The sequence below is a fragment of the Mobula birostris genome, chromosome 13, assembly GCF_030028105.1.
Source record: "Mobula birostris isolate sMobBir1 chromosome 13, sMobBir1.hap1, whole genome shotgun sequence".
Lineage (NCBI taxonomy): Eukaryota > Metazoa > Chordata > Chondrichthyes > Myliobatiformes > Myliobatidae > Mobula > Mobula birostris.
The window spans coordinates 8456345-8481226 of NC_092382.1; the positions used below are offsets into that span (position 1 = coordinate 8456345).

General features: G+C 45.4%; 1 protein-coding gene across 1 annotated transcript in view; it reads right to left on the minus strand.

Moving 5' to 3' along the window:
- The window catches only part of LOC140207442 (uncharacterized), a 56033-nt gene extending 34191 nt beyond the window's left edge, over positions 1–21842 (minus strand). Inside the window, exons 1-3 of the mRNA XM_072275965.1 lie at positions 21435–21842; positions 15308–17781; positions 14115–15268 (exon numbers count right to left, since the gene is read on the minus strand). Coding sequence (XP_072132066.1) covers positions 14115–15268; positions 15308–16924 — 2771 coding nt within the window. The 5' untranslated portion in view covers positions 16925–17781; positions 21435–21842. The remainder of the gene's footprint in view (positions 1–14114; positions 15269–15307; positions 17782–21434) is intronic.
- Positions 21843–24882: the final 3040 nt, after the last annotated feature.

Sequence of the window (24882 nt, forward strand, 5' to 3'; positions counted from 1 at the left end):
CACTACACCCACAATCTTAGTGTCATCCAGAAATCTGCTGATCCAGTTAACCACACTATCATCCAGATTACTGATCTAGATGACAAACAACAACAGATCCAGCACCGATTCCTGTGGCAAACCACTAGTCACAGGCCTCCAGTCAGAGAGGCAACCATCGGCTTCTCCCAAAACCAGTGTCTCATGCAATTTACTATCTTATCTTGAATGCTGAGTGACTGAACCTTCTTGACCAACCTCCCATATCAGACTTTGTCAAGTGCCTTGCTAAAGTCCATGTAGACAACATCCACTGCCTTGCCTTCAACCACTTTCCTGACAACTTCCTCGAGAGACTCTATTAGATTGGATAGACATGACCTAGCATGCACGAAGCCATGCTGCCTATCCTTATCTATCGATCCAAATACTTACATATCTGGTTCCTGCACATACGTTCCAATGACTTTCCCACTACTGATGTCAAGCTCATTGACGTATAATTTCCTACTTTATTTTTAGAGCCTTTCTTGAACAGCGGAACAACATTGGCTGTCCTCCAATCCTCCAGTACCTCAACTGTCACTAAGGATTATTTAAATATCTGTGCTTGTGCCCCAACAATTTCTGCACTTGTTTTCCGCAGAGTCCCAGGGAACAACTTGTCAGGCCCTGGGGATTTATCCACACTAATTTGCCTTCAGACAGCAAACACCTCCACCCCTGCAATCTGTACAGGGTCCATGAAGTTGATGCCATTTTGCCTCACTTCTATAGACTCTGTGTCCATCTCCTGAGTAAACGTGGATGCAAAAAATAATATTTAAAATCTCCCCCATATATTTTGTCTCCTCATACAGATTACCATTCTGATCGTCCAGAGTGGGCATGTTTCTGTACTGAACTGGCCAAACGTGATTGGGAAGGGAATAGGTAGGAGTGACAATGGAGCAGCAATGGCTGGAGTTTCTGGGAGCAATTCAGGAGCTGAGTGATTGATACATCCCAAAGAAGTGGAAGCATTAGAAAGGCAGGAGGACACAACCGTGGATGAAATGAGAAGCCAAAGCCAACATAAAAAGCAAAGAGAGGGCAAACAAAAGAGCAAAATCTATTGGGAAGCTTTTAGAAAGCAACAGAAGATGACTAAAAAAGATGTCAGATGAGTTCAGGGTGTGGAATTATGATATTGTAGTCACTAATGAGTCTTTGTAGCACCCAACAGTCTGAGGCATTTGAAGGAACAAAATATCCAGGGCCTCAATATCTCTTGAAAACCAAGGTTCCCTGCACCAGTTACCTTTCAACTTTTATTTTGACAGGCACATACAAACTCTACACCCTCAAAACTTCACTTCTGAAGAACTCCCACTTACCAAGTACTCCTTTGCCAGAAAACAGCCTGTCCACACTTGTCAGATCCATTCTGATACCATCAGAATTGACCTTTCTCCAATTTAGAATCTCGACCCATGGTTCAGTCCTTTCTTTTTCCATGTTAACTTGGAATCTCATGGCAATATGATCACTAGATGCAAAGTGTTCCCATACACTAATATTCTGTCACTAGTCCTGGAATATTTTCTAATAGCTTATTGCATATTTCTATGCTGGGAATTCTACGTGCTGATTAATGGCACATTTGACAAACTCTACCCTGTCTAGTCCTTTTACATATGGGAGTCATGTCAATCTATAGAAATTTAAAATCGCTTAGTATATCAAGCATTGGCGTAGTCTGCGATCTCTCTTGCTAATTTGTTCCTCCAAATTCCTCAGATTGTTGGGTACAAACAAGTCCCAGTCATGGCAACAAGATCGCAAATCGATGCCCTGAGGTCTGAACAACATTTGCCTGGTGTCAAGAAAACAACCTCTCCCTCACTGCCACAAAAAACAAAGGAGCTGATTGTGGATGACAGAAGGAATGGAGACAGGCTAACCCTTTTTGACATCAATGGATCTGGGGTTGAGAGGGTGAACAGCTTTAAGTTCCTCGGCATAAACATCACCGAGGATCTCACATGCTCTGTACATACCGGCTGTGTTGTGAAAAGAGCACAGCAGTGCCTCCTTCATGTCAGACGGTTGAAGAAGTTTGGGATGGGGCCCCAAATCCTAAGAACTTTCTACAGGGTCACAACTGAGAGCATCCTGACTGGCTGCATCACTGCCTGGTATGGGAACTGTACTTCCCTTAATCACAGGAACCTGCAGAGAGTGGTGCGGACAGCCTAGCGCATCTGTAGATGTGAACTGCCATGATTCAGGACATTTACAAGGACAGGTGTGTAAAAGGGGCCCGGAGGACCGTTGGGGACCCTACTCACCCGAACCACAAACTGTTCCAAGCTGCTACCATCCGGGAAACGGTACTGCAGCATAAAAGCCAGGACCAACAGGCTTCTTCCATTAGGCCATCACACTGCTTAATTCATGCTGATACAACTGTATTTCTATGTTATATTGATTGTCCTGTTCTATTATAAATTACTATAAATTGCACATTTAGATGGAGATGCAACAATGATTTTTACTCCTCATGCATGTGAAGGATGTAAGTAAGAAAGTCAATTCAATTCACCCTCTCTATTACCTGGCATTCTGGCTCCCATCCCCTCTACAACTTTAGTTTAACCCACCACACCACCCCCCCAACCCACCACACTAGCATGAGCAAGCCTTAACACTAGGATATCAGTCCCCTTCTAGTTCTGTTCCCCTAACTAGCAAATCTCCTATCACCCCTTTGACTTTCCTCTGCCACGTAATCTCCTCCCCCCAACAGTTTCTAAAGTGGTAGAATACATAGAACATAAAAAAACATAGAAAACCTACAGCACAAAACAGGCTCTTCGGCCCACAAAGCTGTGCCAAACATGTCCCTACCTTAGAGCTACCGAGGCTTACCCAGAGCCCTTTACTTTTCTAAGCTCCATGTACCCATCCAGGAGTCTCTTAAAATACGTTATTGTTTCTGCCTCCTCCACTGCCGCCGGCAGCCCATTCCACGCACTCACCACTCTCTGCATGAATAACTTATCCCCGACATCTCCTCTGTATTTACTTCCAAGCACCTTAAACCTATGCCCTCTCGTGCTAGCCATTTCAGCCCTGGGAAAAAGCCTCAGACTATCCACATGATCAATGCCTCTCATTATCTCATACACCTCTATCAGGTCACCTCTCATCCTCCGTCACTACAAGGAAAAAAGGCCGAGTTCACTCAACCTATTCTCATAAGTCATGCTCGCCTGTCGAGGCAAAGTCCTTATAAATCTCCTCTGCACCCTATCTATGGCCTACCTGTTGTTGTGGGGGATGGCCACAACAGTATTCTGCGATGGCTATTTAACCTCATTCCCCTTCCTGACTCTCACCCAGTTTCCTGCGTCCTGCACTTTGGGTGTAACTCACCTCTCTTTATCTCACCCCCTCCGACTCCCGGATGATACGGAATTCATCCATTTCCGGCCCCAACTCCTTAAAGTGGAGACACAACATGTGCACACTGAATTTTATATATAGAGGTACTCATTTTAACAGCTAGCAAATCACTGTCAGTAATAATTTTGATCTGCAATCTCACACAATGTATGTAACAGGTCTGTAGAAGGTAATGAAGGATTTTCTTGCCAGAGCTTTTGCACATTGTCCATATGTCATTTGCTTGCTAAATGACGCTTTAAAAACTCAGATTTCCAAATATCACTCCACTTCTTCCCACTTGTAAATTCTCCAGTAACTTTTGCATCCCCACAATACACACAGGTAACACCAGTTTCTGTATTGTACATAAATATTTCCCCTGAACCCTCCTCCAGGTGACTGACGGTGGTGAACTCAGTGATGGCAATGCCAATGAATATGAAGGGAAGGGCAGTAGTCTGTCTCATTGGAGTCTGGCACATTTGTGATGTGAAAGCTACTTGTTGCCCTGGACAAAGGTGTTTGATATCATTATGTACCCAGAGAGAGTGGGACAAAACATGTTCTCACGGGTAGAAAAGTCCAGAACAAGAGGGGGTGGAACAAGCAACAGACACAAAATGCTGGAGGAACTCAGCAGGCCAGGCAGCATCTATGGAAAAGAGTACTAATGCTGAGTTCCTCCAGCAATTTGTGGTGTTGCTTGGATTTCCAGCATCTGCAGATTTTCTCTTGTTTGTGACTGGAGGCAGAACAAAGGTGATTTTCACAACAGCTGATGTAAAAGATTTTGTTCCCTTTCTCCGAGTTCCCGATCCTTGCATTTAGACAGCTGGAGCTCAGCTCTGTCTGAGAGACCCATCGGTTCCCATTCCCTCATCAGCCGGAAGCTCCCCGGGGCCCGTGTACGGATGGTGGAGCTGAGAGAGAGGGAAGAGAGCAGGACTGTCCCGGGATTGCGGGTCACGGAGTCCGGAGTCACAGCAACTACCCGAAGTCGGTGTTGAAAACGCCGCCCGGTGAGACCCCCAACCCGGAGATCCCTTCTCACCTCAACCGATCATCCGGGGCCTTTTGTGCCCCGCGCGCTGGTGAGCTCGAGCTTGGTCGGTTTAACGGCTGGGCTACTGATCACGTGACCAGCCCCTCCCCCACCGCTGTCAACAGGGGAGTCACGCGCTGCGCTATTCCCATTGGTGCGAAGCAATGTCAATCACTGCTTCCAACCAATAGCGGAGGCGGACCAGCCGAGAGGGCGTTACCCCCGATGACTCCGCCTCCCGAACTTTCCGTCACGGCGGGACAACCGTCAAAGTAAATGTCCGCTTTCTGATTTATTTCCATTTCCCTCCGAGGGAAGTTGGGGCGTTTGTGAAGCGTCTCCTGCGGCCGGAGTCTGATGTGTCGCTGAGAGGTAGGAGGAGACCGCTCGGCCCGTCGGTTTGATGCCGGTTCCCCGGGGAGGGAGAGGATGAAGACGGTGAGAGAGGGGGCGGACAGGATGTTTGTCCCGGTGGGGACAGGAGGGGCTCATCTGTGGAAATGTCTGAGCCCACGGTGGTGGCGATTCACCACATTGGGGGGCAAACACCGGCAGACTGTTGCCCTGCAAGCGGGGCCGATGGTCCGGGCAAAGTGACAATTATTTGTGTTTTGTTGAGACTGTCCCGGGAATATGGTGTAAAATCCCGCTCCCCACACTAACACGGGTCACACAGACCAAAGAACAAACTGCCGGAGGAACTCAGTGGGTCGGGCAGCATCTGTGGAGGGAAATGGACCGTCAACATTTCGGGCCGAGACCCTCCCTCTGGACTGAGAGTGGACGGGAAATAGTCCGAGAAAAGAGGTGAGGGGTGGGGATGGGGCAAGAGCTGGGGAGTGAGAGGTGGATCCAGGTGAGGGGGAGGTGGGAAGGTGGAAATAGTGACGGGGTGGGAGGTGAGTGGTTGGGGCAACACGGGGCTGCAGAAGATGGAAATTAATTCCATAGAGGATTAACAAAGAGGTTAGAGAGTATTTGTTATAGAGAGTGCAATGAAGATTCACCAGACTGATCCCTGGAGTAGTGGGTCATCATATGAAGAAAGATCAAATGTGATAACCCTTTCATTTATAGAATCGAGGCCTAAGAGGTGAACACATTGAAATGCACAACATCATTACAGGCTGAACCAGGGATCCCAGTTTCTGAAAAAGGGGTGGACTGTCCGGGACTGAGACAAGGGGAAATGTCTCCACTCCGAGGGTGGTGAATGCCTGTAAATCCCCACCACAGAGGGTGGTGAAGACTCAGTGATCGTCCTCACATAAAACAGAGGCCGGCAGATGTGTGGAGACCTAAAGTATCAAGGAAATGAGGATCGGGCAGAAACATGTGGCTGAGATGGGAGAGCAGCCATCATCTTCGAGGAGCTGAATGGCCACCTCCTGCTGTTTCTCACTTGATGTTTCAGTGTTCCTGTCCAGTGAAGTTGGAGGAATGTGAATAGAATTGAGTGTTTACAAACATGGACGGATTTAAATGAAACCTGCACATTTCCGGTTTGGGTCTGAATTGTGTGTTGGACCGGGATGGGAATCGAGCCCGTGACTCTGTGACCTTGGGGTGGAGGGAAAGGGACAGGGACGATTTGGAGGGACGAAGTAAAAATGTATCTGGAGTAAATATGGAATAATGTGGGAAATGTGGCGGATGGGTCTGGCAGCATGTGAGGGGCGAAGAGCAGAGTCACCGGATCAGGTGGGAGACCCTCCACCAGCACATGATCCCGTTTCCTGTTCACGTTTTCCCGCAGATCTGCAGGATCTGCCGGTCACTGCAGGAGTGTACGTGTAACTTCATCTTTCGCCCGTTCAGACAAGGCAGTGAGATCCGGATCTGTCATGTCCTCTCGTTGTGGGTGGACAATGATTTATTCTGCAATATTTTCAGCATGTTTCCATATAACCACATAACAATTACAGCACAGAAACAGGCCATCTCGGCCCTTCTAGTCCGTGCCGAATGCTTACTCTCACCTCGTCCCAGGCCTCAGACCATAACCACTGGGCCGAGGCCTGGGACTAGGCCTCATTCCACTGTTTTTACCTGCTGAAGGGCAGCCAATGTTTCTGGGTGTCTGACCCATTCATATGAGAACTTAGCCTTTTGTATTTATCTGAGCTTTTCATAAATGTGTACAGTTTAGTTCAGCTTCACTCCAGAATTTCCAAAGCAACAACCCAGTCAGTCAAATAGTTCCACACAATTAAAGTAGTTTACAGTATTACATTTTAATTTTATTTTGTGTTACTTATATAATTTAACTATTTAATATGTATATTCTTATTTTAAATCAAAGGTAAAAATCTATTGTTATGAATTAAATTCTGTTGCTGCTGTAGAGACAACAAATTACATAAGATCAGCCAGTGCTATTAAACCTGATTCTGATAATTGGTCTGGGAGACCCACCACCGGTCACCTGATCCCAGTTACCGCAGATCGTAATGCGAGATTGAAGCCTTTTCTATTTATTGGTGTTCATCAGTTCAGTTAACTTTTCCTCTGTGGTTCCAAAGCAGAAGCTCAGTCTGTTTAATATTTCCACACAATTAAAATGGGGACTTATCATGTACTGAGCTACAGCTGCAGAGAAAGTGCAGTGCAGATAGACATATGGGGCAGGGTCACGTCGAGTTACATTGTGAGGTCGAGTCCATTCTATTGGACTGGAGACCATTAATTTGGCTGACAACTGCAGACAGGAAGCTGTCCATGAACCTGGTGGTACGCGCTTTAAGACTTTTGCATCTCTTCCCCGATGGAGGTTTGGGTTTGCAGCAATAATGTCCAAAGTTGTGGGCATCTTTGAGTACAAGGCCTGCTTTCCCGAGGCAGGGGAAGTGTAGGAAGAGTCCATAGAGGGGAGGCTTGTTTCTATGATGTTTCCAGATGAGACCAAAGTTCTCTGCAGTTCCTTGCAGTCATGGGCAGAGCTTTAGCCATACGAAGTTGTGAAGTATCGAGAAGAAGCTCAGAGACCTCGGCCTTCACCCTGCCTTGTGTAGCTGGATCCTGGACTTCCTGTCAGATGGCTGGCAGGTGGTAAGAGAGGGATCCCTCACCTCTGTCTCTTTGACCCTCAGCACACATGCCCCACAGGGTTGAATCCTTGGCCCCCTCCTTTACTCTCTGTGCACCCATGACTTGTGTCGCCACCCACAGCTCCAATCTGTTAATTAAATTTGCTGACGACACTATATTGATTGGCCTAATCCCAAATAATAACTTTCAATTGATCAAATGCTTCCTGACAAGGCTCGGTCCAAACAGACTTTTCACCCTTCTTCAGGAGATTAGCCAGAGGAAGAGCGATATCAGCAAAGTTCTTCCAGAACTTACGATAATATCCAACCATTCCCAGAAACCTTTCAAGAGCCTTCTTACCAGTCTGTCACAAAAACTGTGGGTCAACTGTCTAAGAAAAATAACAAGATGGCTTGAGTGGCAAAAATAGATTGTGGTGCTTTTATTTACAAAGATAGTGGAAAAACAAAAACTTGGATGTCCACATGAAAACAAGAATTTAAAAAAAAAAAATACTATATTATATATATATATATATATAAATACACACACACACACACACACACACACACACACACAGCTTGCAATTGTCACCTGTCTGGTTAACAGCCACCCTCAGACTAAACAGAAAAAAAAACGACCCAAAGCCTTGGTAACCTGAGGCTTATAACTGCTAAGCCAATCTCCCTAGACTAACCAAAAGCTAATTAACTCAATTATCTTCCATTTCACACAATCTGAAACTCTACCACCAGTTCTCACAATAAACACATATACTTCATCACAGGATTCACCATTTCCCGGTTAAATAACTTGTATAAACCCCAAAACTTTACCACAAGATGAGTAATTAGGTAACATAACCCTTGTCCCAGGTAAAGATGGTATCCTCCACCATCGGCACACCTGTGCAGGTTGCTGCTGCCTCTATATAAGACAGCTCTATGCAGCAGCTCTGTTTCAGACCCAGTGACTGTGGAGGAGAGAGACGTCAGATTATCATGACACTTCGGCAAAACACTTATTGGAAAGATGAATATGAATAAATTGACCTGAGATAATAAAGCTGTGACATAGTGTGTTTCTTTTTTTCATACCTGTTACAGCTGGGGATGAGTGTAAAATTGTGACTGTTGATTTATTGTGATGCCTGCACTCACCACAATAACAGAGGGGAATAATGTGTGTGGATGACCCTTTGGGTGTTTTACCGAGTGTGCCATGCGACGTCTGTAATCAGTGACGGGCCTTCGTCACACAGTCGGAATAGGAACTTCAGAAATGGCCTGGATTTTGCCTGCACAGAAGCCAACTTGCCTTGACCTACAACACAGCCAAGACAGATCACAGTGGCATGGCCAAATTCACTCTTAGCTAAGTCAACTGTAAGATTGGCCCTGGAAAGCCTGTCAAACAGCTCTTCTACTACAGCTCTTCCCAAGTGTCACTCCCTGTGACTAAGTCATCAATATAGGCATCTGTGTGTCCTAACCCTTGAACTGCAGAATCAATCATTCTCTGGAATGTTCCTGGAGCATATTTCATTCCAAATGGCGAAACATTATATTCATACAACCCAGAAGGTGTCACAAATGCAGAAATTTCTCTACCTCAGTCCGTCAATGGAACACACCAATACCCTTTCAACAGATCAATCTTTGTAAGAAATTACCTTTTCCAACCTTATCAATGCAATCATCCACCCTAGGGATAGGATAGGCATCTGTTTTTGTTACTGCATTTACCTTCCTATAATTAGTGCAAAATCTAACACTACCATCAAGTTTGGGCACAATAACGCAGGGTGAGCTCCAATCTGATGTTGAACGCCTAATAATACCACTTTCAGCATATATTCAATTTCTTGCTCAGCCAATTTACACTTTTCTATATTCATGCGATATGGGTGTTGTTTAATCGGTTTGGCTTGACCCATATATACGTCATGTACTGCAACCGTGGTTTGCTTGGGAACATTGGGAAATAAAACTTTAAACCTCAGAATTAATTCCTTCAGCTGTTGTTGTTGCTTTGGCTGCAGATGAGCCAACTTGTTGTCCACGTTTTTGAGAACAACCGAGTTCATTAGCCTAACTGGGACCATGTTTGGCTTGTGAAAAGTCTCAGACGAGTCAATTGTTTCATTCTCAGGGCTGTCAGATTTATATGTTTGACAACACTCACCGATGGTGCCTGCTTGGCAGAATAAGGCTTTATCATATTGATGTGTACCACCTGTGTTAGTTTACGTCAGTCGTGTGTTTTAATAACATAATTCACATCATTAATTTGAGAGACTATTTCATACAGTCCATTGAATTTCACTTGAAGTAGAATCATCAACATTGGAGATAAGGCAAGCACATTATCCCCCACCTAGTATTTTCTTTTGTTTTGGTCCGCTTAACAAACCAACACTTCACTTTGTTTTGAGAAATCTTTAAGTTTTGTCTCGCTAGACTACAGGCCTGGTAGAGTTTATTTTTGAACTTCAAAACATAGTCTAACAAGTTAACATATACATCCCCATCAATCCACTGTTCCTTTAACAAGGTCAAAGGTCCCCTCACTCTATGACCAAATACAAGTTCAAATGGGCTAAAGCCCAGTGATTCCTGTACCAACTCTCTTAAGCCTGATTTATACTTGTGCGTCAAGTGTACACCATAGGCACTATGTACCCTACGCCGCAGGGTAACGTGCACCTCTTCAAAAAAGTAACTCACGCGTCGCGGCGATGCAGACCGCAACAACTGTGATTGGTTCGCTTGGTAGCATTGCATTTCCGGTTGCTTTTCTCCACCATGTCTGTACACTGATGCAAAATAAATGGTTGGAGACAATGAACCAAATCGTCAAATCTACCTGCCGACATCCAAAAATATTTGAAATGCATTTACTCGTCCATGTCTCTCATGATGAAGCTCAACAGTGTCAGAGAAACCCCACCGCCAACTTGCGTTTTGGTGGTGAAGTGCAGAGCGATGCAGACACAACTACGCATGCTTGCTGCGGCGTAGGGCTACACAAAAATTAAATCAGGCCTATGGTGTAGGATACGGCGTATCCCGAATGCACAAGTATAAATCAGCCTTTACGGTGAACAAAAGCAAATGTATTCCTTCATCCCATTTTTTTCCATTTTCAACACAGTATGTCTTAATCATTGTTTTGACGGTAGAATGAAATCTTTCTAAAGCCCCTTGTGATTCCGGATGGTACGCAGACGATGTAATTTGCTTAGCTCCCAGTTCATAAACTACCTGCTGGAATAATCCATTTGTAAAATTACTTCCTTGATCAGACTGGATTTCTTCATGCAAACCAAATAAAGTAAAAAACTTGTTAAGAGCCTTTGTCACAGTTTTAGCTTTAATATTTCTGAGAGGTATTGCCTCTGGGAATCTGGATGCAGTACACATAATAGTTAGTAAATACTGATTAGTCTTTGGGAATGGGCCAACACAATCCACTATAAATTTGGAACAGGGTTCTTCGAATGCAGGTATAGGCCGGAGTGGGGTCACTGGGGTGACCTGATTAGGTTTACCCACAACTTGACAAGTGTGACAGGATCTGCAAAAGGTCACAACATCTTTCCTCAAATTAGGCCAGAAAAATTCTCTCATAATCCTGTTTACAGTTTTATTCTCTCCAAAATGGCCACCTAAGGGCATAGTGTGGGCCAAAGTTAAAATTTCAGTCCAATAAAATTTAGGAACTACAACTTGGTGAATAATTGTCCATTCTTCACTCGCAGGTATAGCAGGTGGCCTCCACTTCCTCATTAACACTCCATCCTTGAGATAATACCCTACTGACATTTTCTTAATCTCATCATCTGAGAGAAATGTTTCTTATAAAGCTTCAATCTCAGGGTCTCGGTTCTGTTCTGCTATAAACTCCTTCCTAGACAGGGATAAATCTTTCTCATCAGACTTACTACCTGAATCCTGTTGAAACAATGAAGGCTGAAAGGTCCCTGACAAGTCATCATAACCTGAATCCTGGTCAACCTGATTTTGGCTATCAGGGGTATCAGAATCATGCTGCACAGAACTGTCTGCATTGGCATACTTTTTAGCCATACTTCGAGTTACTGCGATAAATGTTAAAATCCATCTGTGGGTCGTCAGTGGTTGGCTTAGTTGTCAACTGCACTGCAGGAACAACATTACCATCTGCCAGGTCATTCCCTGACAGCAAAGTAACATCTTCCACTGGTAAACTGGAGCATAATCCGATCTTAACAGGTCCCAAAACCAACCCTGACTGTAAAGTGACCTTGCGCAATGGCACGGAAACAATGCTGCCCCCAATGCCTTTAATAAGATTTACCTCACCTATGTTAGTCTCATCACCAAACTTTAGAATGCTGTCTGATATAAGTGACTGAGAAGCCCCAGTATCTCGAAGAATTTTCACTGGTACCGGGGTTGACCCTTCCGTTACTAATACAAACCCATCTGACATAAAATGATGGAATCCCTACTTAACTCAGTCAGACCTCTCAGTCCTTAACTGAGCCTCAGCAGAATGTTCAGAACCCTGTCGGTTTATAGGTGCTTCAACATACTGATCACAGGCATGTGGGACTGTCTCCTTTTCCTTTTTCTTCTTCAGGACAGAATAATTAGCCACCATATGACCAGCTTTATTACAATAGTAACAAGGCAGACCAGAATATTTCTCCTTCAACTGCTTCCCTTCATCCTTAGTCTTGTCACTAGTCCCAGCTTTAATTTCTGGTTTACCCTGGTTATCCCTGCTACTCTTTTGGAAGCTCTTATTCTGGGTGAACTTAATGTTATGAGTTAAAGCAAACTTAACTGCTAATCTAGCAGACTCCTGCAAAGTGGCAGCATCCTTTTCATTTAAATACATCTTTATGTCATCAGGGACACACATTTTGAATTCTTCAATTAAAACCAACTCTTTCAAGCTGTTAAAATCATCATTTACATTTTTATATGTGCACCAGCGGTCAAAACACACAAACTTCTCATAAGCAAATTCCATATAAGTCCGGTTCACAGATTTCCTCAAATTTCTAAACTTTTGCCTGTATGCTTCTAGGACAAACTCATAAGCTTTGAGCACAGCCTGTTTCACCATGTCATAATCAGCTGCTTCATCAACTGTCAAAGCAGAATAGGCTTGCTGAGCCTTCCCCTTAATTACACTTTGTAAGAGAATAGGCCAACCCTCTTTTGGCCATTTTAAACCCTGAGCAAACTTCTCAAAATGCTGAAAGTATTTATCAACCTCTGCCTCGTCAAATGGAGGCACCAATTTAACTTCCCGACTGGCCTCAAACTTATCACCAGAGTCTAACGCTAGACCCCTTTGCTGCAATCTCTCTATCTTTTCCAGCTCGAACAGCCTCTGTCTTTCTGCTTCCTCTCTGTTTTTCTGCGTCTTTAGTCTCAACCTGCCTCTGCCTTTCCACAGCCTCTATCTTTATTTTTTCTAACTTGTGCGGGAGCTCTAGCTCACTAGGTTTACTTTCAGGAAACACCTCCAACTCCTGCATTTTAAACACACCCTCAGATACATAATACTCAGCTATTTTCCTCTGCATCTGTGACCTCCTCATTGTCGATTTCACCTTCACAAGTTTTAACCTTTTAGCAATACTCAGCAACTCAATCCTTCTGGTGTCCTCTAACGCCTCAGAGGTTGGCGCTTCCAGACATCTATCAACATCCATTGCTGCTGATTTTCCAGACACAAATAAATCAAAAGGGATTTCTACAATGAAACCGATAACTGATCAATACGCCTCCAAATATTTTCCTATATCGGATGCAGGCCCAAATTTTGACCCTGTAACACTTTAGAAATGAGTCAGTAGCAATAGACTACACCTAGAGTCTGTTTTTGATGTTAAATCCACTATCTTTATTAGTACCTACTAACAATATAGTAACTTAAGCAAGATAAACAAAAGTTAACAGTGTTATATGTATATATGTGGGTAAATATAACTCCCAAACTACTGAGCTCAGGGGAAACAAGGTTTGGAGTCTTGAGATGGTAAACTATGAAAGTCCAGTTCAACCATAGAATAGTTGAGGAGAGAGAGGTATTTGTAATCCAGGGTAAGTGTGGAGAGAAGTCAATAACGTTGAATTCCACAGCATCCATGGTGGTAAAACGAGGGAACAGTCGCTGTAGATTTTATCCGTCGTCATTCCAAATCCACAAACAAATTATCACCAGAAGGTACTTGTCACAAGAGGTATCGTCTTCAAGTGAATTTCCACACCACACCCAGGCAAGGGTTAACACATAAGTGGTCTTCACAGGATACCCCAAATCCGATCCACTCCTATGGATCAAACGAGGTGACAACCACACATTCAACGTATGCTGAATCAATAATTAACCCACCCTTGGGGGCATAGGAAAGTTCGAAACAGTGACCCTTGGCCAGTAGTTCTCTTGTTTTGAACCTTCCATTTTTCCTCCTTCATCTCTGTCTGACTCTGAGTGTCTGTGTCCTCGGTTAAAACTAAACAAGCTGTGAGTGATGTGAACAAGATGCAAGTCAGACTGATTTCCATTCTTAATCTCTCTCTCTCTCTCTCTCAAGATGACAGTCCACAGCAAATGAAATCTAGGGATTCATCACAATGGCCGTTCCCCATTGTGAACTGACTGGTGTGCCAGTAGGAGGGATGACTGAGTGAATCCTTTCCCACATTCTGAGCAGGTGAACGGCTTCTCCCCAGTGTGAACTCGCTGATGACTGTGTAGGTTGGATGACTGAGTGAATCTTTTCCCACAGACTGAGCAGGTAAACGGCTTCTCCCCAGTGTGAACTCGCTGATGTTTCTGTAGGGTGGATGACTGAGTGAATCTTTTCCCACAGGCTAAGCAGGTGAATGGCTTCTCCCCAGTGTGAACTCGCTGATGATTCTGTAGGGTGGATGAGTGAGTGAATCTCTTCCCACAGACTGAGCAGGTGAACGGCCTCTCCCCAGTGTGACCTTGCTGGTGTGCCACTAGGTTGGATGACTCAGTGAATCTCTTCTCAGAGACTGAGCAGGTGAACAGCATCTCTCCAGTGTGAACTCGCTGGTGAGCCATTAGCTTAGACGAGCAAGTGAATCCCTTCCCACAGTCTGAGCAGGTGAATGGCCACTCCCCACTGTGAACTGACTGGTGTGCCAGCAGTCTGGATGACTGACTGAATCCTTTCCCACATTCTAAGCAGGTGAAAGGCTTCTCCCCAGTGTGAACTCGCTGATGACTCTGTAGGCTGGATGACTGAGTGAATCTCTTCCCACATTCTGAGCAGGTGAATGGCTTCTCCCCAGTGTGAACTCGCTGATGATTCTGTCGGCTGGATAAATTAGTGAATCTCTTCCCACAGACTGAGCAGGTGAACGGCTTCTCCCCAGTGTGAACTCGCTGATGACTCTGTAGGCTGGATAACTGAGTGAATCCCTTCCCACATTCTGAGCAGGTGAACGGCTTCTCCCCAGTGTGAACTCGCTGATGACTCTGTAGGTTGGATGACTGAGTGAAACCCTTCCCACATTCTGAGCAGGTGAACGGCTTCTCCCCAGTGTGAACTCGCTGATGACCCTGTAGGTTGGATAACCGAGTGAATCTCTTCCCACAGACTGAGCAGGTGAATGGCTTCTCCCCAGTGTGGACTCGCTGATGTCTCTGTAGGCTGGATTGATCAGCGAATCTCTTCCCACAGACTGAGCAGGTGAACGGCTTCTCCCCAGTGTGAACTCGCTGATGTTTCTGCAGGGTGGATTGATCAGCGAATCTCTTCCCACAGACTGAGCAGGTGAATGGCTTCTCCCCAGTGTGAACTCGCTGATGACTGTGTAGGTTGGATGACTCAGTGAATCTCTTCCCACAGACTGAGCAGGTGAATGGCTTCTCCCCAGTGTGGACTCGCTGATGTCTCTGTAGGCTGGATTGATCAGCGAATCTCTTCCCACAGACTGAGCAGGTGCACAGCTTCTCCCCAGTGTGAACTCGCTGATGTGCCAGTAGGTTGGATGACTGAGTGAATCCTTTCTCACATTCTGAGCTGGTGAATGGCTTCTCCCCAGTGTGAACTCGCTGATGAATCTGTAGGTTGGATGACTGAGTGAATCTCTTCCCACAGACCGAGCAGGTGAACGGCTTCTCCCCAGTGTGACCTCGCTGATGTGCCACTGGGTTGGATGACTCAGTGAATCTCTTCTCAGAGACTGAGCAGGTGAACAGCATCTCTCCAGTGTGAACTCGCTGGTGAGCCATTAGCTTAGATGAGCAAGTGAATCCCTTCCCACAGTCTGAGCAGGTGAACGGCCACTCCCCACTGTGAACTGACTGGTGTGCCAGCAGTTTGGATGACTGACTGAACCCTTTCCCACATTCTAAGCAGGTGAACGGCTTCTCCCCAGTGTGAACTCGCTGATGACTCTGTAGGCTGGATGACTGAGTGAATCTCTTCCCACATTCTGAGCAGGTGAATGGCTTCTCCCCAGTGTGAACTCGCTGATGAATCTGTAGGCTGGATGAATTAGTGAATCCCTTCCTACAGACTGAGCAGGTGAACGGCTTCTCCCCAGTGTGAACTCGCTGATGACTCTGCAGGTTGGATGACTGAGTGAATCTCTTCCCACATTCTGAGCAGGTGAACGGCTTCTCCCCAGTGTGAATTCGCTGATGATTCTGTAGGCTGGATGAATTAGTGAATCTCTTCCCACAGACTGAGCAGGTGAACGGCTTCTCCCCGGTGTGGACTCGCTGATGTCTCTGTAGGCTGGATGACTCAGTGAATCTCTTCCCACATTCTGAGCATGTGAACGGCTTCTCCCCAGTGTGAACTCGCTGATGTTTCTGTAGGGTGGATTTATCAGTGAATCTCTTCCCACAGACTGAGCAGGTGAATGGCTTCTCGCCAGTGTGAACTCGCTGATGACTCTGTAGGGTGGATGAATTAGTGAATCTCTTCCCACAGACTGAGCAGGTGAACGGCTTCTCCCCAGTGTGAACCCGCTGATGACTCTGTAGGTTGGATGACTCAGTGAATCTCTTCCCACAGACTGAGCAGGTGAATGGCTTCTCCCCAGTGTGGACTCGCTGATGTCTCTGTACGCTGGATGACTCAGTGAATCTCTTCCCACATTCTGAGCAGGTGAACGGCTTCTCCCCAGTGTGAACTCGCTGATGTTTCTGTAGGGTGGATTGATCAGCGAATCTCTTCCCACAGACTGAGCAGGTCATTGGCTTCTCGCCAGTGTGAACTCGCTGATGTCTCTGTAGGGTGGATGAATTAGTGAATCTCTTCCCACAGACTGAGCAGGCGAACGGCTTCTCCCCAGTGTGAACTCGCTGATGTGCCAGTAGGTTGGATGACTGAGTGAATCTCTTCCCACAGACTGAGCAGGTGAATGGCTTCTCCCCGGTGTGAACTCGCTGGTGAGCCATTAGGTCAGATGACCGAGTGAATCCTTCCCCACAAGTTCAGCAGATGACCAGCCTCTGCCCAGTGTGAATTGCCTGGTGTGTCCACAGGTGGGATAACCGACTGAATCCCTCCTCACACACAGATCAGATGAATGGCCTTGTCCAGTGTGAACTTGCTGATGTACCTTCAATTGAGATAACCAAGTGAATCCACTCCCACTGTCTGAGCAGGTGAACGGCCTTTCCCCTGTGCAAAATGACGGGCATGCTAGTCAGTCAGATGACCAAGTGAATCCCTCCCCACAGTCTGAGCTGGAAGGATGGTTGATTGAAATCCTTGCTCCACTTTTCAAACATCTGGACAGAGACAGCAAAACTGGCGTACCGGGTTTGAGATCCTAGGAGCTAAATTCCATCTCGTTTTTAACCTGTAAAAAGATTTACAAAATCCATCATTGGGTTAGGACCAAATTTCAGATGAGATTACTTGAGTTCTCAAGGTTTGATCTGGTTGCAATGAGGTTCAACCCAAGTTGGAGAGAGAAATCATCTTCTGACTGGGCACAGTGCTGGTATCTGGAATGGCCATCAATTCCTTGATGCTCTTCCTGTCTCTATAAGAATGGGGCATTTCTGCCATCTCCAATCTGTGACCTGGCTCAGTTTGCCTCTCTCCATTTGTATTATTCCCTGTTCCTGCTGAGCAGCATGGGTGCCTGGGCCCACAGTCACTGAAACAGTATCAGGCAAATTGTCTTTCTTGTCATGCATCTGGGATTTTCTTTTATGCATTATTAACTTTAAAGTGCCACAGATTTAACACCATATACAAAATTCCTGCTGAGATGAATGGTTGGTCTGCACAGCTGTTAAAAGAACTTAGAGGGAATTTTTGTATTATTTCAGGTTCTTGTCACAGTCATCGAAAATTACAATACAGAAACAGGCCCTTTGGGCCATCTGGTTTGTGCTGAACTATTTAATCTGCCCACTCCCATACCCCTACCATCCAGGTACCAAACAAACCTCTTAAATGTTGAAATTGAGCTCGCATGCACCACTTGTGCTGGCTGCTCATTCCACACCCGGATGACCATCTGTGTGAAGAAGTTTCCCCTCATGTTCTCCTTAACGTTTCACCTTTTACCCTTAACCCATGGCCTCTGATTGTCGTCCCACCCCATCTCAGTGGTAAAAGCCAGCTTGCATTTACCCTATCTATACCCCTCATAATAGTGGTATACCTCCATCAAATCTCCCCTCAATCTTTTATGTTCCAAGGAATAAAGTCCGGACTTGTTCAATCTTTCCTAATAACCGAAGTCCTCCAGACCTGGCAACATCCTTGTGAATTTTCTCTGAACTCTTTCAACCTCTTTTACAACCTTCATGTAGGTAGGTGACCAAAACTGCACACAATACTCCAAATTAGACCTCACCAATGTCTTCCACAAGTCAATATAATGTCTATCTATTGTTGTCAGTACTTTGGTTCATGAAGGCCAATGGGCCAAAATCCTTCTTTCCATCACATCTATGACACCATTTTCAATAGACAATAGGTGCAGGAGTAGGCCATTTGGCCCTTCGAGCTGGTACTGCCATTTACTGTGATCATGGCTGTTCATCCACAATCAGTACCCGGTTCCTGCCTTCTCCCCATATCCCTTGACTCTGCTATCATTAAGAGATCTCTCCAACTCCTTCTTAAAAGCATTCAGAGAATTTTCCTCCACTGCCTTCTGAGGCAGAGCATTCCACAGATTCACAACTCTCTGGGTGAAAAAGTTTTTCCTCAACTCCATTCGAAATGACCTACCCCTTATTCTCAAATTGTGGCCTCTGGTTCTGGACTCCCCCAACATCAGTGAATTGAGGACTTGTATTCCCACATCCCTTTCTTCTACAACACTCCTCAGTGCTCTACCAGTCACGGTGAAAGAACTCCCTTGGTAGGTCATACCAAAGTGCAACACCTCACACTTGTCTGCATTAAATTCCATTTTCCATTTCTCAAACCATTTTCCCAGTTGGTCCAGATCGCGCAGCAGCCATGATAGTCTTCCTCATTGTTCACTACACCACCAATCTTGCTGTCAGCTACAAATTTGCTGATCCAGTTAACCACACTATCATCCAAATTACTGATATAGATGACAAACAACAACAGATCCAGCACTGATCCCTGTGGCACACCACTAGTCACAGGCCTCCAGTCAGAGAGGCAACCATCTGCTACCACACAGCGGCTTCTCCCAAAGACAGTGTCTCATCCAGTTTACTATCTCATCTGGAATGCTGAGTGACTGAACCTTCTTGATCCACCTCTCATATTCCACCTCTGTAACCTGTACAGGGTCGAGGAATTTAATGCTGCTTTGCCTCTCTTCTATAGACTCTGCGTTCATCTCCTGAGCAAAAAATATCTCCCACATCTATTTTGTCTCCTCATATGGATTACCATTCTGATCTTGCAGAGGATTAATTTTTTCCCTTGCAATCTTTTCACACTCAACATATCTGCAGAATCCATGAGGATTCTCCTTGACCTTGTCTGCTGGGGCAACCTCATGCCTTCTTTGTCTTTCATAAGTGTTCACTTGAATTCCCTGTATTTCATAATTACCCATTTGTTCCGATCTGCCTGTACCTGGTATGCACCTCCTTTTTATTGATCTGGGAGATGAAAGCCAAAGGGGTGATAGAACTGCATGGTGTGGGGTGGGGTTGGGGGGGGGGGTTTAAACTAAAGTTGCAGGGGGAATGGGAGCCTGAATAACAGAACAGATAGTGCAGGGTTTGCGGCAACATTTGTTGTTCAGACCTCAGACAAAGTCAGGAATGAAAGACGTTGAGCATGGTGCAGTGAATATGCTGAGCCCTGTATATATCAATACAAGCAGTAGCATAGGAAAGGCAGATGTGTTCAGGGCATGGATCAACCCCCGGAATTATGACACTAGGGTCTGGCAACTGTGGCCTGGGACAGGCTGCTTTATGGCAAAGGTGTGCTTGGTAAATTGAGGCCTTCAAAGCGAAATTTTGAAAGTACAAAGCGGGTATGTGCTTCTCAGAATAAAAGGTGAGGATAGAAACTGTATGGAACCTTGGTTTTCAAGAGATATCGAGACCCTGGTGAAGCACAAAATGGAGTTGCAGAACAGGGATGGGCAGGTAGGTTCTTGTGGATTAGAAGAAATGCAAGAGAACACATAAGAAATAAATCAGGACGGCTAAATGAAGGCATGAGATTGCCCTCACAGAAAAGATGAAGGATAATCCTCAGGGATTCTGGAGATAGATTAAAAGCAAAAGGATTGCAAGGCACAAAGTTGGTCCTCTGGAAGACCGGAATGGCAATCCATGTGTGGAACCAAAGCAAACGGGGGAGATCTTAAATATTCTTTTCATCCCTATTTACTCAGATGGACACAGTGTCAATGAGAGTGTGGAAAAGCGGCATTAAAATCATGGACCCGCACAGATTAAAGAAGAGGGTGGATAAATCTCCGGGGCATGACAAGGTGCGCCCTCGGTCCCCATGGGAGGCAAGTGCAGAAATCGTCGGGCCCCAGCAGAGATAATTAATTCATCCTTAGTGAAGGGAGAGTTATCAGAGGATTGTAGGATAGCCAAAGTTATTTCGCTGTTCAACATAGAACATGGAAATCTACAGCATATTCCAGGCCATTCAGCCCACAATGTTGTGCCAACCATGAAATTTACTCTAGAAACTGCCTAGAATTTCCCTAGCACATGGACCTCTATGTTTCTAAGCTCCATGTACCTATCTAAGAGGCTGTTAAAAGACCCTATTGTATCTGCCTCGACCACCACTGCTGGCAGTGCATTCCACACACCCACCACTCTCTGTGTAAAAAAACTTACCCCTGACATCCCCTTGGTACCTATTTCCAAGCGGCTTAAAACTACATCTCTCACGTTAGCTATTTCAGCCCTGGGAAAAGCCTCTGGCTATCCACACGATCAATGCCCCTCATCATCTTATCCAGCTAAAAAAGGCTTTGTTGGAAGTAAGCAAACATATGAGGGTATAGATAGGGTAAATGCAAGCAGCTTTTTCCACTGATGTTGAGTGGGACGACAACCAGAGGTCATGGGTAAGTGACTTCCCCATTTATACAGCACAATACAGGCCCTTCGGCCCACAATGCTGTGCTGAACATTACTTACTTTAGAAATTCCCTAGAGTTCCCCATAGCCCTGTATTTTTCTAGGAGCCTCTTAAAAGACCATAATGTATCCGGCTTCATCACAGTCGCCGGCAGCCCATTCCACGCACTCACCACTCTGTGTAAAAAACTTACCCCTTGTGGTGATGTCACGTGTCAGGACGTGACTGGACAGAGTTCCCAGCATGAGCAGAAATGAAGAATGATCGAGAAGCATGACAGTGTAAGACATGGTTTTGCTGCTGTTAAATACAAGTTCAGTTCTGCAGAATATGGTTTGTTATTAGTAACCCACGGTACGTATAAAGAACACAACACCCCTGACATCTCCTTCGTACCTGCTTCCAAACACCTTAAAACTGTGTCCTCTCTGCAGATTTTCTCTTTTTAGTGATTGGAGGCAGAACAAAGGTGATTTTCACAACAGCTGATGTAAAAGATTTTGTTCCCTTTCTCCGAGTTCCCGATCCTTGCATTTAGACAGCTGGAGCTCAGCTCTGTCTGAGAGACCCATCGGTTCCCATTCCCTCATCAGCCGGAAGCTCCCCGGGGCCCGTGTACGGATGGTGGGGCTGAGAGAGAGGGAAGAGAGCAGGACTGTCCCGGAAGTCACAACAATTATCCCTCAGTCGGTGTTGAATCCCCTCCCCAACAATCTCCCTGACACCCGGAGACTCGCTCCTACCTGCTGCAGGTCTTCTCAGGCCCACCGTGTACTGTGCGCATGCGTGATATTCGGCAACGTCAGCACCCTCACGCCTGCGCATTCGATCGGTGCTTCGGCGACGGCGAAGGCGAAATGATTAACGCAGGGATTTATGGGTAATCCCGGCGCCATTAAAAGTTCCTGCAAGCACAGGTTCCATGTCCATACCTAATTTTCTTTTGTGTGTATGGAAAAGTCAGCAACTGTTCTAACGCAGAAAGCGGCTCCCATAAACAATATACTCAATATCAACGTGTATCTAATGCCAAAGTACAACCCTCTTACAATATAGATATAAAATACAAGAGATTCTGCAGTTGCTGGAAATACAGAGACGCACTCACACCCAAGATGCTGGAGGAACTTTGCAGTTCAGGCAGCAACTAAGCAGAGGAGTACACAGCGTCGGCATGCTGAAGGGGCTCGGCAGAAACGTTGTCTATTTATTCCTCTCCACATTCGTTGCCTGATCTACTGATTTATTCCAGTATTTTGCAGAAATTAACCAACTTTTTTTTTCAATCAATAAGTTTCCAAATATTTCTGATCTTTCATTTGTAGGCACATCCTGCTGGTCAGATTCCTCCTCCTCCCCATAAACTCTAGACCCCACCTCTCTCTGGAGCCTCAAAGCCCTGACTCAGGCCGGCATCTCATTGGTTTCTGAATCTGCTCCATTGAAGATTCATTTGCTAGTCTGCTGTCAGACTTCAGAGGCGCATTGCAACAACCCAGCTGTCTGAGGCACAGTCCTTTGAAATTAGTGAAAGTGACCAAAAACATTGAAAAGAGCAGCGAAGACGGAGTTTAGCTAAATTATTTCACAGCACTGAAGAACTTCAAATACACAGGGAGCTCATCGTCTTATTCAGCCTGGAGAAAATCATGCAGGGAATTCATGCAGGTGTATAAGATGATGAGAGATATTGGTCGTGTGGATAGCCAGAGGCTTTTTCCCAGGGCTGAAATGCCTAACACGAGGGGCATAGTTTTAAGGTGCTTGGAAGCAGGCACACAGGAGATGTCAAAGAGTGGTGGGTGTGTGGAATGCACAGCCAGAGACATTGGTAGACGTGGATACAATAGGGTCTTTTAAGACACTCTTAGACAATCGACAATAGGTGCAGGAGTAGGCCATTCAGCCCTTTGAGTCAGAGCCACCATTCACTGTGATCATGGCTGATCATCCACAATCAGTATCCAGTTCCTGCCTTCTCACCATAACCTTTGATTCCACTATCTTTAAGAACTCTATCCATCTCTTTCTTGAGAGCATCCAGAGACTTGGCCTCCACAGCCTTCTGGGGCAGAGCATTCCATATATCCACCACTCTCTGAGTAAAAATGTTTTTCCTCAACTCCGTTCTAAATGGCCTACCCCTTATTCTTAAACTGTGGCCTCTGGTTCTGGACTCACCCATCAGCGGGAACATGCTTCCTGCCTCCAGCGTGTCCAATCCCTTAATAATCTTATGTTTCAATAAGATCCCCTCTCATCCCTTTAAATTCCAGAGTATACAAGCCCAATCGCTCCAATCTTTCAACATATGACAGTCCTGCCATCCCGGGAATTAATCTTGTGAACCTACGCTGCACTCCCTCAATAGCATGAATGTCCTTCCTCAAATTTGGAGACCAAAATTGCACACAATACTCCAGGTGTGGTCTCACCAGGGCCCTGTACAACTGCAGAAGGACCTCTTTGCTCTTATACTCAATTCCTCTTGTTATGAAGGCCAGCATGCCATTAGCTTGCTTCACTGCCTGCTGTACCTGCATGCTTGCTTTCAGTGACTGATGTACAAGAACACCTAGATCTTGTACTTCCCCTTTTCCTAACTTGACGCCATTTAGATAGTAATCTGCCTTCCTGTTCTTTCCACCAAAGTGGATAACCTCACATTTATTCACATTAAACTGCACCCGCCATGCATCCGCCCACTCACCCAACCTGTCCAAGTCACCCTGCATTCTCATAACGTCCTGCTCACATTTCAGACTGCCACCCAGCTTTGTGTCATCAGAAAACTTGGTGATGTTACTTTTAATCCCTTCATCCAAATCATTAATATATATTGTAAACAGCTGTGGTCCCAGCACTGAACCCTGCGGTACCCCACTGGTCATCGCCTGCCATTCTGCCATTAATCCCTACTGTTTGTTTCTTGTCTACCAAACAATTTTCTATCCATGTCAGTACCCTACCCTCAATACCATTTGCTCTAATTTTGCACACTAACCTCCTATGTGGGACTTTATCAAAGGCTTTCTGAAAGTCCAGGTACACTACATCCACTGGCTTTCCCATATCCATTTTCATAGTTATGTTCTCAAAAAATTCCAGAAGATTAGTCAAGCATGATTTCCCCATCGTAAATCCATGCTGACTGGGACCTATCCTGCCGCTGCTATCCAAATGTGCTGCTATTACATCTTTTATACTTGATTCCAGCATCTTCCCCACCACTGATGTCAGACTAACTGGTCTATAATTGCCTGTTTTCTCTCTCCCTCCTTTCTTCAAAAGTGGGATAACATTAGCTACCCTCCAATCCACAGGAACTGATCCTGAATCTATAGACATTGGAAAATGATTACCAATAGACAGGTATATGGAGCTTAGGAAAATAGAGGGCAATGCGGTCGGGAAATTCCAGGCAGTTTCTGGAGTAGGTTACATGATTGGCACAACATTGTGAGCCGAGGGGCCTGTAATCTGCTCTCGATTTCTGATTCTATGAAGTTCAAGGGAAATCTCTTCTCCTGCAGAGTAGTGACGAGTTGCAACCTGTCATCATGGGGAGAGTGAGAGGTGAAGTGAACAACAGGGCTAGACTGTAAAATACTGATATGGAACAGAAACATGGGCAGGGAGCAGACGGATTGAGTGGCCTCTCTAGTGTACAGAGTGAGTGTGGTAGAGACAGTAAGTATCTGTGACATGAGATTTGAAACAGAACTGATTTATCTTTGACAGATCCACAATATTAAACACCAGTCTAGTTTAAGGCTAACATCAGAAGAACGTTGGATTTGATAAGGTACACCATGCAAGGCTTATTGAGAAAGTAAGGAGGCCT